This window comes from Lethenteron reissneri, chromosome 9, assembly GCF_015708825.2.
Source record: "Lethenteron reissneri isolate LAM-NWPU_2019-01 chromosome 9, ASM1570882v1, whole genome shotgun sequence".
NCBI classification, from domain to species: domain Eukaryota; kingdom Metazoa; phylum Chordata; class Hyperoartia; order Petromyzontiformes; family Petromyzontidae; genus Lethenteron; species Lethenteron reissneri.
The window spans coordinates 10,352,916-10,367,052 of record NC_083787.1 but is presented as its reverse complement, the minus strand read 5'-3'; the positions used below and the strand labels follow the sequence as shown (position 1 = coordinate 10,367,052).

Below are 14,137 nucleotides of genomic sequence, written 5' to 3'. Positions count from 1 at the left end.
TAATTGTTGGCGGCGTCTTGACTGTCGGTGGCTCTGTAAGGTCAATGTTGACGTCACGGTAAAAAGAAGGGTCAACTCGGTTGTCCTAATGCTTATTCACTGTCAGAGATTGGTCGGCCAATTCCAAACCACGTGGGCAATTAGAACCCGGGGATTTGCAACTTGGCAGTGGCGCGAACTGGGTGCGTGAACACCCACTTTGCTCCTTTGTATACGAGATGTATGCAGTGTAAGACGACGTTGGGGCTTGGGCAAGACATGTCACGGGGAGAGGTCATCGAGACGTCGCTGCAGTTGGGAGATATCGCCAAGGGAGATAACGCCCCCTTTAGAGGACGTCCACCTACTGGGAGATGTAACGATGAAATCTTGCTCGTTTGCAGAAGCTCGGTGGATTGTGGCGTTGCGATGCCCTGGGAGATTGTGGTGATAATAGGGAGGCCATCCAGCAGTGGATGAGTCATGGCCGGTGCAGGATGTAAACATCAGCGCTGGGAAGACAACGGCGGCCGCGCGTGGTGCTCGCTTGAAGCACACCTCGTGTTCCTACCTACCTTGCTCGCCTCGGGTGCTCGCAAACAGGACGAGTGTCTTCTTCTTGGTTCTTTCGGTAAAGTCACGTAGAAGGGAAATAATAAAAATAAAACAATAAAATACAGTTCTCACGACGTTTCAGCCACAACGCAAGCAGCCGTCCTCAGGTGAAGAGCAGGTCTGTGGGAAAGACAACGTCTGAATGAACACCACCAAGCTTGAAAGCGTATATTTAAGCTGGGTTAGAGGGGGAAGAGCGCCTTGACATAGGAATTTGCATATCAACAGAGGAGGAGTGTCCTACGTTCTGGTGGACTGTATCTGTGTACGTGAGCTACGTTTGAAATACAGAAACCCTTAAAGACCATCTCTTCACCCTTGCCCATCCTACTGCTACTCCCTGCCTCAGCCTCCCAGCTACGACCAGGCCTACCCCAACCCCTATCACCACCCTCATCACAACCCCAACCCCTATCACTACCCCTATCACTAACCCAACCCCTATCACCACCCCCAACCCCGATCACTACCCCTATCACAACCCTATCACTACCCCAACCTCCCTTCACTAACCCAACCCCTATCACTACCCCCATCATTACCTCAGCGCCTATCACTACCTCAGCGCCTATCACTACCTCAGCGCCTATCACCACCACAACCCATATCACTACCCCTATGACTACCCCAACCCCTATCACCACCCCAACCCATATCACTACCCCTATCACCACCCCTATGACTACCCCAACCTCTATCACCACCCCAACCCATATCACTACCCCTATCACCACACCTATCACTACCTCAGCCCCTATCACTACCCCAACCCCTATCACTACCCCAACCCCTACTTAACCATTCCCATCTATCCTGTCACCATAACTACACTTTTAATAACCACCACTCTCTATTTCAACCACTATCCTATGCACAACTCCATAATTATTACAAAGCGACTTGGACTAAGGCGCTATATAAATCTATATAAAGCTAGATGTACGTACATCGCTTAGAGTTCATCAATATCCACACACAGCCGAAGACCAAATCAGCCCGCAATGCGCACAATCTCGTTAGAAGCTAAGCAGGCGTGCGCCCGCATTGACCTTGGATGCGCTCAGCCACTTCCACCCCCCCCCCCCCCCCCCACACAAAATAACCCCACTACGAAGCCCTGCGCTGGAATCTGAGATTAAGCTCATCCGATCAGATGAGATCACATTTCCGACAGCATGACGGCGTTATTGTCGCCACCCAAAGGCTTGAGAGCTGTAACCATGCGAATAGTGCGCAGGGATTCCTGGGCGAGGCGCGCCTGTTGTGTCGGTGAATTCACTCTGCAGTCAAATGTGTCATCATCAGCAACAACATCCACGATGGATCCGCTGCTGGATGAAGGCCTCCGCACGCCGTGTCTTCCGCCGGGGGGCAGTCGGGGGGGGGAGCTATTAGACCATACTTCATCCACGATGGTTAGTGCGGGTTGGTTCAGATAGTTTTGGGGGGGGGGGGGTTGATTGTCCTGCACTGGCGCAGATATCACTCGCTGCTGAGGTCAGCCGTGGCTGGGAATGCGTATAGATGTGTGTGGGTACATATATAGACAAAAGGTATATGTGTGTGTGGGGGGAGCGGTAGTGTAGCGGTTAGCACGCTGCGATACGAACCTGGCCACCCGAGTTCGACCCCCGTTCACGGCCAACACACACAGTGACGATTATCCGGTCCTCGGCCTCCCCTAGGTCGACTCAGCTTCAAATCAGTACCTGGTACGGTGCGTAAAAGCATCGCCACTGCGGAGACAAAGGCGGCCGGGCGTGGTGCTGGCCACCCACCCCCTCGTGTGCCGTTCTGGCCTTCAATAGGTGCTCGCGAACAGCACTTGCCCCAACAGTCTGTTCAGGCTATACGGGGGATGTTTGTCTTTGTTTGAACTGCTCGTGTGGATGTGCGTGCAATCTATCATTCAGGCGTCGGTGAAATGAGTATCATCCTTCGGACGTCGGTAAAATGAGTAGCAACCATTTAGTTTGAGCGCAGTCGAGAGAACAAAGTGGCCACTTTGTAACGCGCCGCCGTCGCCACCGCACAATACACTGAATACAGGGGACTCGTTTTCAAGTTGCATTGATTATGTATAGCCCTGTGAGCCATGCGGCTCTTGAGTCGGGTGCAACCGCAATAAACAAAATATGAACAAAGAACATCTTAAAGCGACGACGCGCAACAGAAACATCCTGGATAAACCAGCAAATCTTCCAGAAAAAGCCAACCGTATTACAACGCTGTGTGCAAAAATCCCGGTGTGATGCAAGTCAAAAACAACAACCATAAGACAATTTAGATTAATCATGTTTTCGAAATGACCAAAATAAAGCTATAAAAACAATATAACAACAGTAATCATAGGAACTGTGATTACACCCAACAACAAACGACATACATAACATGTACGACCAAACTTGCAGCCATAGCTGGCAGCATGACACTCCCAGTGTATGATGTGTGAGTGAGTCAGTGGTAGTGTGAGTCAGCGTATGATGAGTGAGTCAGTGTATGATGTGTGAGAAAGTCAGTGTATAATGAGTGAGTCAGTGTATGATGTGTGAGTGAGTCAGTGGTAGTGAGTGTATGATGTGTGAGTGAGTCAGTTGTAGTGTGAGTGAGTGTATGATGTGTGAGTGAGTGTATGATGTGTGAGTCAGCGTATGATGAGTGAGTCAGTGGTAGTGTGAGTGAGTGTATGTTGTGTGAGTCAGCGTATGATGAGTGAGTCAGTGTACGATGTGTGAGTGAGTGTATGATGTATGAGTCAGTGTATGATGTGTGAGTGAGTCAGTGGTAGTGTGAGTGAGTGTATGATGTGTGAGTCAGCGTATGATGAGTGAGTCAGTGTATGATGTGTGAGAAAGTCAGTGTATGATGAGTGAGTCAGTGTATGATGTGTGAGTGAGTCAGTGGTAGTGTGAGTGAGTGTATGATGTGTGAGTCAGTGTATGATGTGTGAGTGAGTCAGTGGTAGTTTGAGTGAGTGTATGATGTGTGAGTCAGCTTATGATGAGTGAGTCAGTGGTAGTGTGAGTGAGTGATGAGTGAGTGATGTGTGAGTGAGTCAGTGTTGTGATGAGTGAGTGCATCACGGCCTCCTTCCCCGACGAAGCACAGACGGAGGAGGGGGTGAAGGCAACAACAGCTACGTGGCGAGGAGCCGACGCATTGCCAACAATTGCCCAAGCCTTGCGCTTCCCCTCTCTGTGTTCATTTCAGTTCATGTATTAGGTATAGCCCTGTGAGCCATTCGGCTCTTGAATCGGGTGCAACCGCAACAAACAAAAACATGAACAAGAAAACATCTTAAAGTGACTACGCGCAAACAGAAAAATCCAGGAAAAAACAGCAAAGTCTTCCAGAAAAAGCACCGTGTATCAATGCTGTGTGAAAAAAATCCCAGTGGGATGCAAGTCAAACAATAACAACCATGAGATAATTTAGATTGAAGTTATCGGTCTAACTCTGTACAACAACGAACAAATATGGCTAATCCAAAACGTTTTCGTGTGTTCAGACGTCACCCAAGCGAGTGTGTGTTGGGTACGCGCGAGAGGGAAACCCCGGAGCAAAGCCCACGCCTGCGAGAGGCAACAACACTCGACTCCGTACAGATGGAACGGGGCGGAGTGCACGCTTGCTGTACCGCGCGTCTTCTGGCGAGGGAGGGTTACGGCTCACTGACGCCTTCCTGGGAAGGTTGTTTCACAACATTTGTGTGATCCACCCAACTCTCTCCACCACGGTGTTGGGTTACACGCGTGCATAGCCACCGTCGCCCGCGACAAAAAATAAACCGCTGGCCATGTGAGATCAACAGTACCGCGGAAAGGTTCACTGCCTCGAAAAAGTAAGGCAGTTCGTCAACGTTGGTTAAATCGGAATGTTAATTTATCCTGGAGAAATCCGATAAGCTGTGAAGCGCTTTTTCACAGATGTCCAGTAGGGGCGTGTCAGAAAGTTACAAAAAACAACACAAAAAAACGATCGGAGTGCAAAGTATGGAGAAGCTAAGCAAATCCCTAAAAAATAAAGAAATAAACTATACACTTTTTTTTTATTTTACCACGTAAAGCCCACCGCTATTATTTTTCAGAAGCGTCCTGGCCACAAATCATAGCTCAACGATGTGGCTCAATGTGGAAATCTATAGCCGATGAGACAATGGGTGTCGAAACTGATCCAGGGTCTGCTTGTGTTAAACCAATGCTGCTGAACAGATGGACTTCCAGAAGGCCGTGTGGCCGATGGGATGTAAAAATACTTCTAAAACGTATACATCCCATCAGCCACACATCCAAAATATGGGAACGAGGCGTCTGCGTATACATCCTAGAGGCGGAGGAGACTGTTTTTGTCATGCCCCCATGATTGCTTAGTTGTCGTCATGATATTAATAATCTGAAAGGAAAAAAAAATCTCAAAACACGTTTGAAATACAGAAACACCGAGACGCGGAGACGCCCTCTCCTCAACGGGCGCGACCTAAACCACAAGGACGTCTGCCAATAGCACCACGCCCAGTAAGTGTCCGTGTGTAATCCTCCAGCTCTCTACCCAACCAGGTGTGTAACCCACCAGGTGTGTAACCCACCAGGTGTGTAACCCACCAGGTGTGTAGTCCACCTGGTGTGTAAACCCACCAGGTGTGTAACCCACCAGGTGTGTAACCCACCAGGTGTGTAGTCCACCTGGTGTGTAAACCCACCAGGTGTGTCACCCACTAGGTGTGTAATCCACCAGGTGTGTAGTCCACCAGGTGTCTAACCCACCAGGTGTGTCACCCACTAGGTGTGTAATCCACCAGGTGTGTAAACCCACCAGGTGTGTAACCCACCAGGTGTGTAACCCACCAGGTGTGTAGTCCACCTGGTGTGTAAACCCACCAGGTGTGTAAACCCACCAGGTGTGTCACCCACTAGGTGTGTAATCCACCAGGTGTGTAGTCCACCAGGTGTCTAACCCACCAGGTGTGTAAACCCACCAGGTGTGTAGTCCACCAGGTGTGTAAACCCACCAGGTGTGTCACCCACCAGGTGTGTCACCCACCAGGTGTGTAAACCCACCAGGTGTGTCACCCACCAGGTGTGTAAACCCACCAGGTGTGTAACCCACCAGGTGTGTCACCCACCAGGTGTGTCACCCACCAGGTGTGTAAACCCACCAGGTGTGTAGTCCACCAGGTGTGTAACCCACCAGGTGTGTCACCCACCAGGTGTGTCACCCACCAGGTGTGTAGTCCACCTGGTGTGTAAACCCACCAGGTGTGTAACCCACCAGGTGTGTCACCCACCAGGTGTGTCACCCACCAGGTGTGTAAACCCACCAGGTGTGTAGTCCACCAGGTGTGTAACCCACCAGGTGTGTCACCCACCAGGTGTGTAACCCACCAGGTGTGTAGTCCACCTGGTGTGTAAACCCACCAGGTGTGTAAACCCACCAGGTGTGTCACCCACTAGGTGTGTAATCCACCAGGTGTGTAGTCCACCAGGTGTCTAACCCACCAGGTGTGTAAACCCACCAGGTGTGTAGTCCACCAGGTGTGTAAACCCACCAGGTGTGTCACCCACCAGGTGTGTCACCCACCAGGTGTGTAAACCCACCAGGTGTGTCACCCACCAGGTGTGTAACCCACCAGGTGTGTCACCCACCAGGTGTGTCACCCACCAGGTGTGTAAACCCACCAGGTGTGTAGTCCACCAGGTGTGTAACCCACCAGGTGTGTCACCCACTAGGTGTGTCACCCACCAGGTGTGTCACCCACCAGGTGTGTAAACCCACCAGGTGTGTAGTCCACCAGGTGTGTAGCCCACCAGGTGTGTCACCCACCAGGTGTGTAGTCCACCACGTGTGTAGTCCACCACGTGTGTAAACCCACCAGGTGTGTAAACCCACCAGGTGTGTAACCCATCAGGTGTGTAAACCCACCAGATGTGTAACCCATCAGGTGTGTAACCCACCAGGTGTGTAAACCCACCAGGTGTGTAACCCACCAGGTGTGTAACCCACCAGGTGTGTCACCCACCAGGTGTGTAGTCCACCAGGTGTGTAATCCTCAAGCTGTATGTAGCCAACCAGGTGTGTAACCCACCAGGTGTGTAAACCCACCAGGTGTGTAACCCACCAGGTGTGTCACCCACCAGGTGTGTAATCCACCAGGTGTGTGATCCTCAAGCTGTATGTAGCCAACCAGGTGTGTGATCCACGAGGGGTGTGTGTCGCCCACCAGATGAGTGGGTAGCCCACCAGCCCATCAGTGCGTGCGTGTGTGTACAGGCGCATTCAATCCATGAGGAGCGTGCGGAGATGTGTTTCTCGTTACGCAAGTGGACGAAGCAGCAGGCGTTGTTGACTTTCGTTTGACTTTCGCGGCACACTCCACTGGAGACGAATTACTTGGTTCACTGATTATGAGACCCGAATATTTGTAAGGGTTTAGCGCGAGACTCAACGCAAATGTAGAACTTCACACTGACCTTGCCCTGAGTGAAACCATTTACTCCTCTCGGTCGTAATTCTTGAGTACCCCAACATTTTGTTTTACGATTGTCTCGTTATGAGCAGAGACTCATAAATGCGGTATGTGTGCCCAAATCTCAGTGACGGCCTTTCTACAACACTCTTAAGATTCATACTCTTTGGTTTTTTCGGTAAAGTCACGTATGTTAAAAAAGAAAAAAGAAATTAAATCACGACGTTTCGGAGGCAACACAAGCTTCCGTCTTCGGGTGGAACCGTCACAGCAAAATTACTGTATCAGTAATTTTATTTATTTGTTTTAGTTTTTCACCTACGTGACTTTACCGAAAAAACCAAAGGGTATGGATCCTTGCAGTCACGAAAACATCACACACACACACGGCTCCGCACGATGCCCCAGAACAAAGCTGACATCGTCAGCACGCGAATCGCGGTGTTAACCCTGGATAGTGCTGGGTCCGGAGACCACCGTGCATAACAGGTGCTATAGGTTGCAGAGCTCCGTTGTGAACCAGCAGAGGGCGGTGTAGCGACATCCACTGCTGGGCTCTGTTTCAATGTGTGGCACATTAGGAATGGATCACTCTTTTAATTATATCCTTGTGTAGCAAGGGAGTAAAGTGTGGTTCTGTGAAGGTCCCGATGTGCTGTGCAGTGCATCAACACATGTGTGTACAGCAGCATGTGATGACCGAGTCGGGCCTGTAGGTGGCTGGCAGGGTTAATGAATAACCGCACGTGTAAACCAGCCACATGGTCAATGGCGTCTCGGAAGAATTGCTGCGTGTAACACGCGCTGTTGCATTTTACAGAGTGACGGTGCGGTTCTTCACAAGATTAATATTAACCACAATAAATAAATGTGCTTGCCCTCGATTTGGAGCACCTGCCCACGTCCTTCATTTCGAGTGTGCAACAAATGCTCCCACGTCGAAGCAACCCACCTTCGCCAGCCCGATCTGACCGGGGTGGTGAATTATGGTTAAATACCCCCCCCCCCCGCCACAGCCCCCGACGACCAGCACGGAGTAAGCTCGGCTCTCATCCAGCAGTAGAGAAAAGGCTGTTCACGATATGCGCAATCGATGGCCAGCCACATATGTTTCATATTCGCAGATCGCAACACCCCTGGTGTGGATGGGCACTATTTTCATTACGCGTTATTTAAACTACATGTAAATGAATTACATTAATAATTCGAAATTGTCTTGTAAATTACGAAAATCAAAGTGATTGGTAATTGTATATGCATTACACGAGATACGGTTAATGTGCTTAAACTTCCTGCATAAAGGTATGTATGTAATGCATACGAGAGTACATACGCCATGGAGATGGAGCGATTAAATGAGTCCGTGTGCAGGTGCTTGGATGGATCATGGATTATTGCATCGTAGGAGCGCGAGTTTCTGGCGGCTTAGGCGGGCTTTCATCCATCGGTGGACTGACCCTGGCTGATAGTGAAGACGCATTATATAAGTAAGCTCACGTGGCGATTTAAGAAACAATGCTGTTACAGTATTTAATTGCGGCACTTTATTTCTTTTCGGTTTTTTTGCTTTTGTAATGTTGGTTACCCAGGTCACTCTCGCAACTTGGACTCATCCTGGTACCCGTGAGTCCACGCCTGGTTACACAAATAAACTTGAAACCTGAATGTTGAGTTCAGTCGGACACAGGTGCACGTGCGTAACCAGCCACACGGGTGCCTCTGGGGTTCGTTCACAGGTCCAACCACGAATCTCCTCGTGGCCCAGGTTCCCCGTGAACTCGGACTCAGCGTGGACACGAACCCAGCTTACCAGGTTCCCAGGGTTCGATGTCCCCCATCCACGTAGGGACAGGCGTGGGGTGGGGCCGTGTCATCCGCCCCTCCTGCTCCCCGGGCGAGTGAGTCACGCGCAGTCCGCGGTCTCCAAGGGTTGCGAGGGCTCTCACGTTACCGCCCGCAAAACCGGTTCTGAGAGACGCGCCGAGGCCCCCGTCTCTAACACAGAGAGGCCTCGCTTCATGCAGCGAGACAAACAAATTCGTGCTTCGTCGGTGGGCCCTGCAGTGATGCCAATCCCACGAGTCTAGATCTTAGGATGAGGGCATCGCCTCAGGTGTCATATTCAGCACATGGACTCACATCTGAAATGTATCACATGTACTCAGGTCTGATATTTATCACATGAATTCAGATCTAATATTCAGCATATGTACTCAGATCTGATATTTATCACATTAATTCAGATCTAATGTTCAGCATATGTACTCAGATCTGACATTTATCACATGGACTCAGATCTGATATTTAGCACATGTACTCAGATCTGACATTTATCACATGAATTCAGATCTAATATTCAGCATATGTACTCAGATCTGACATTTATCACATTAATTCAGATCTAATATTCAGCATATGTACTCAGATCTGACATTTATCACATGGACTCAGATCTGACATTTATCACATGAATTCAGATCTAATATTCAGCATATGTACTCAGATCTGACATTTATCACATTAATTCAGATCTAATATTCAGCATATGTACTCAGATCTGACATTTATCACATGGACTCAGATCTGACATTTATCACATGAATTCAGATCTAATATTCAGCATATGTACTCAGATCTGATATTTATCACATGAATTCAGATCTAATGTTGAGCATATGTACTCAGATCTGATATTTATCACATGAATTCAGATCTAATATTTAGCACTTGGGTCCTTCGCGGGAAAGTTGTTGCATCGCGAGACCGTGAAGGATGGCGGTGACTTGTGGAGTCCTTCATCCAGCAGTGGATTGACCATGGCTACTGATGATGATGATGATGATCGACACGTGCTGCCTGCCAGGTGACCCAACAGCTGATGGAGGCATTGGGCTGTGCGTGATGCTGGGTTGCTGTTCGCGCGCATTCCAGTCGAGCCGAATCACCAATAAAAGCGCCGCGAGTGATGTTTGTTATCTGCGCAGTAAATAATGAATCAATTTTATCCCTCGTCACGGGATTTAAATCCGAACTTCTTCACTGGCTTAATCGTCCACTATGTACAGCGTTTAGTCCATCCACTACTGGATGTGTGAGTCTATGGGCCTCTGCGTGAGTCTTTTTGGTATATATGTGAGCCTATGGGTGTCTGTGAGTGTAAGGGTTCCTATTACATAGCGCAGCATTGTTTGCATAACATAAACCCCGGTGAAAGGAATGAGGATTGAAACGCTCTCCCCCTGTCCAATCCTCCCCGCCCGCCCTTCCGGCCCATGACCTTTAGCGCAGCTGCACCGCCTGCACCCTCGATATCTGTGTTGGGAGAAACCAACAGGCGAGGCCCGGCCGGACCTGGTTGGTGAGGTTCAAGCCCTCGGGCTGTGTGGTGGCCACGCTGCCATGGAGATGTGCAGGGGCGGCAGGGCTGTTGCGGTGTTGATGCACCCAAGTCCCCAGCTGTCTGAAAGCTCTCTCTTGAGACTAGATTGAGAGAGAGAGAAAGAGAGTTTGGAGTTCTGCCATTACTCGTACGGTACATTTCATTAAAGCGTGTTTTTAAAAAAAAAGTATTTTGAAATATTTGTTTATGGCAGAGTCGTCTCCCGTGTGAAGTTGTTGTGTGATGAGTGACGGTTGAATTGACGCACGGGCTCCACCCAGGCGGGCGCGGGGTGGTGGTGGTTGTTGTTGTTGGTGGTGATGATGTTGGGTATGCGGTAGAGTTACCTGCTAACTCAGCCCCCCCCCCCACACACTCGCTATTACCACCTCCTCCTTATCCTCACCAATCGTTATCACCATCATTGATTGGCACGGGCTGTGGTGCGAGGGATGTTGTGATGTCCCCTTTTCGTCGCCCGGTGCCTGGAGTCTCTGCCCCGTGGGTTCCGAGCGAAGTTTAACCCCCCCCCTCTCCATCCCTCACCTCTTCCTTGCATCCACCAAACCCACCACCACTCCTTATCCTCCCCTCCCTCTCAAACTCGTCAATTCCGTCCCTCCGTCTTTTGCCTCCCTCCCTCCCAGAGCCGCGCACCGCGCCCTAGCCGCAGGTCGTCGCGGGTCGCGCCTTTTAGCGCCCCCCAAACTCCTCCCGCGCCTCACTCGGCTCTCTCCTCCCTCCAGCGCAGGTTCCCCGTGCCCTCTCTTATATCTCCTCTCATCGAACGCTCAAGTTCAAATACCGCACCGGATCATCGTCGTCGGTACGCGCTCGAGGCAGGCGAGGTGCCGCAGGAAGAGCTCTACACCCGGTGGTGGTGGTGTTCTGCGTGAAGAGTCCCGCGGAGTTCCAGAGTCGCCGAGAGAGAAGAAGGTTCCCTTTGGAGGTGGGGGGAGGGTCACTCGAAGGGAGAGAGATCATGGCTGGAGACGCGGCGCGCCTGCGGAGGATGGTGATGTTAGCGGTGTTGGCGGCGATGGCGGTGATGGTGTCTTCTCACGAGGTGAGCCCTTGTGTGTGTGTGTGGGGAGCGGTGGTGTAGCGGTTAGCGCGCTGCGCTATGAACCTGGCGACCCGAGTTCGATTCCCGCTCACGGTCAACACCGGTGACGATTATCTGAACCGGTCCTAGGCCTCCCCTAGGTCGACTCAGCCTCAAATGAGTACCTGGTGCGGTGTGTAAACATCGTCGCTGGGGAGACAAATGCGGTCGGGCGTGGTTCTGGCCACCCACCCCCTCGTGTGCCGTGCCGGCCTTCATAGGTGTTCGCTAACAGCACCTGCCCCTACAGTCTGTTAAGGCTATACGGGGGGTAATTGTATGTGTGGTGGACTTATTTCGCAGCGCACGTAGCCAAAACCATGCTGCTTGGAGGTGCGGGCGAAGGACGGCAAATTAAACGCACAAAAAGGAGGCTTGTAGGAGGCTTCAAGAGTTCATCTCGGAGTTAATTCCAGAATTTCAGGTTAGGGCTCTTCCTGCTAGAAGGGTCGACATTATCACCATCATCATTCCCACTGTGGTCGATAAAATAGGCGAATGAGTAACACGTCAACAGTGGTGGTCTTGTAAATCTCGCTGGCTCTCGTTCATAGGAATGTGTAATTTCCAGGGCCGCCTGTAGATACATTTCTGAAGACACAGATCGCCTTTTTTATGCCAAGTGCTGTTAGCAAGCACCTATTGAGAGGCCTTTGTTACGAATGTTTATACAACTGCGCCACGGGTGCTCATTTAAGGCTGAGTCGACCCTAGAGATGGCCAACAACAAGTTGCGACACCGCTCGCACCGCGTGATGCGTCACAATGAAGGGAGCGGATGGCGCGTTGAAGATTACCGTCAGCTTAGATCCGTGTTCTTCACTCGCTTTCAGAGTGCGGGGAGGGGGGTACTTTCGCCGATAAGACATCACCAAACAATTGTTGAGTTTGACAGTAGCACGATGGTGTAGGCCAATCCGTTTCAAAGACAACGCAAATATTATATTCTCCGAGCACGTTAGTTTGCACGTTTTGCCACAAGCAGCGCGTGTGGTTAACGCAGACCTGGTGCCTTGCACAAGGCAGCGAATTTGTGGTGTTTGATCATCTTAACAGCTCCTGTTTTATTGCCAGGAATGGTAAAACCCCATATTCTTGTTGTTTCATTTTGTTTAATACTGCCAACAATGTCCCATAGGTATATGACGATGATGATGACGACGACGATGGGGGGTGTTGTCACGTGCTGTGTATTGTCTGGGGCAGCACTAGAGGCCATGAAGAACGCCGCCGTAGAGCGTCACGTTCCACGGGAGGCGACTTGCTTGATTCACTGTTGACACTGAGCTTATACTTTGTAGCTTCAAATACTGCACTCGACTTAGCCACAGACCTGCTGCCGACCAATTTATCTGCTCATATACATCGCCTACCTCTGCGGCTATGCCTACGCATTCATCCCCGAATCTGCCAACCGGCGTATCCACCAACTCTGCTTATTTTCCTCTTTGTTCACCTGCCTACCTGATTGCCTACCTGGCTAAATACCCATTAACTATCCACCTACCCGTTCGCATGCAAACGCTGTTCATAGCTTTGCGCAAGTTTCCACTGTTTTCATAGCACCGCAGTGGACGGTGATTTGTGTGATGATGTTGCATTGTATGTCGAACCAGAGCATGTCTTACATAAGAGGGGCAATCGCCTGGAACAGCCTGCCAGTTCACCAGCATTGTTGATTCAAGCAAGCCTGACGCTGCTGATGAGACGCTGCATGTCGACGGCGGTTCACAGATTTGCTTGTTTTGACCGGATGCCTCTGAAACAATTCATCACCTGAAAGCGAAAGGTCCGTCGTTTTAAATATAGCCACAGAATAACACCAATGGTATTGTATTGTTATATATATATATACACACACGGGTATAGCACTGGGTGTTAGTGCTGCCGTGGGGCCTATTGGTTTCGTAAGAATTCCTTTTTTATTAAATATGGAGAGTTGAAGGTATGAGAGACATTTTGTTCTTGTTCCATTTCGCTATGTTTGTAAGTGTTGAGCGAAAGACTCAAATCACCGTAGGGGGCTGTAGGCTTCGCCTGCCGTTGGAGTGAAACAATCAACCAACCCCTGCCCGACATTTTTGCTGGCTCCAAATTCGAAACATTTCGTCGCTGGATTTGTTTGACTGTAAAAGCGTCGCCTGCACGATGGCTACGCCAAATACCAGGGTTGGAGCCCTTTCTGGTTGGAGCTGCCTTGGTCGCAGAGTGGCGATCGTCGGCGTTCGGTGATCACTGCGGCCTGTGTTTGTCTTCGCCGCCGTCTCATCTCGAACATGAGACGTATTGTGTAAATTCGCTCTCACCAGCTTGAATATAGCCTACCTGCCTACCTACCTGCCTACCTACCTGCCTACCTACCTGCCTGCGTGTCTGCCGACCCAGCTAACAACTCGCCCCCCAACCTATAAACCCACATCGAGCCACCGACTTGCCAGCCTACCCAGCCATCTAATACCTACCTGTCTGCCTACCTACCTGCCTGCCTACCTACTTACCTGCCTGCTTGTCTGCCGACTCCACCCACCAACTCATCTTACAACCTACTAACCCACTTATCTACGCATCGATTTGCCAACCTACATAGCCACGGTAT

The 14,137-nt window shown here is 50.3% G+C and overlaps 1 protein-coding gene across 1 annotated transcript in view; it reads left to right on the top strand.

Moving 5' to 3' along the window:
- The first annotated feature begins 10,984 nt into the window (after positions 1 to 10,984).
- The window catches only part of LOC133340152 (cadherin-4-like), a 33,278-nt gene continuing 30,125 nt past the window's right edge, over positions 10,985 to 14,137 (top strand). Inside the window, exon 1 of the mRNA XM_061548224.1 lies at positions 10,985 to 11,502. Within this exon, the coding sequence (XP_061404208.1) occupies positions 11,419 to 11,502 (84 nt within the window). The 5' untranslated portion in view covers positions 10,985 to 11,418. The remainder of the gene's footprint in view (positions 11,503 to 14,137) is intronic.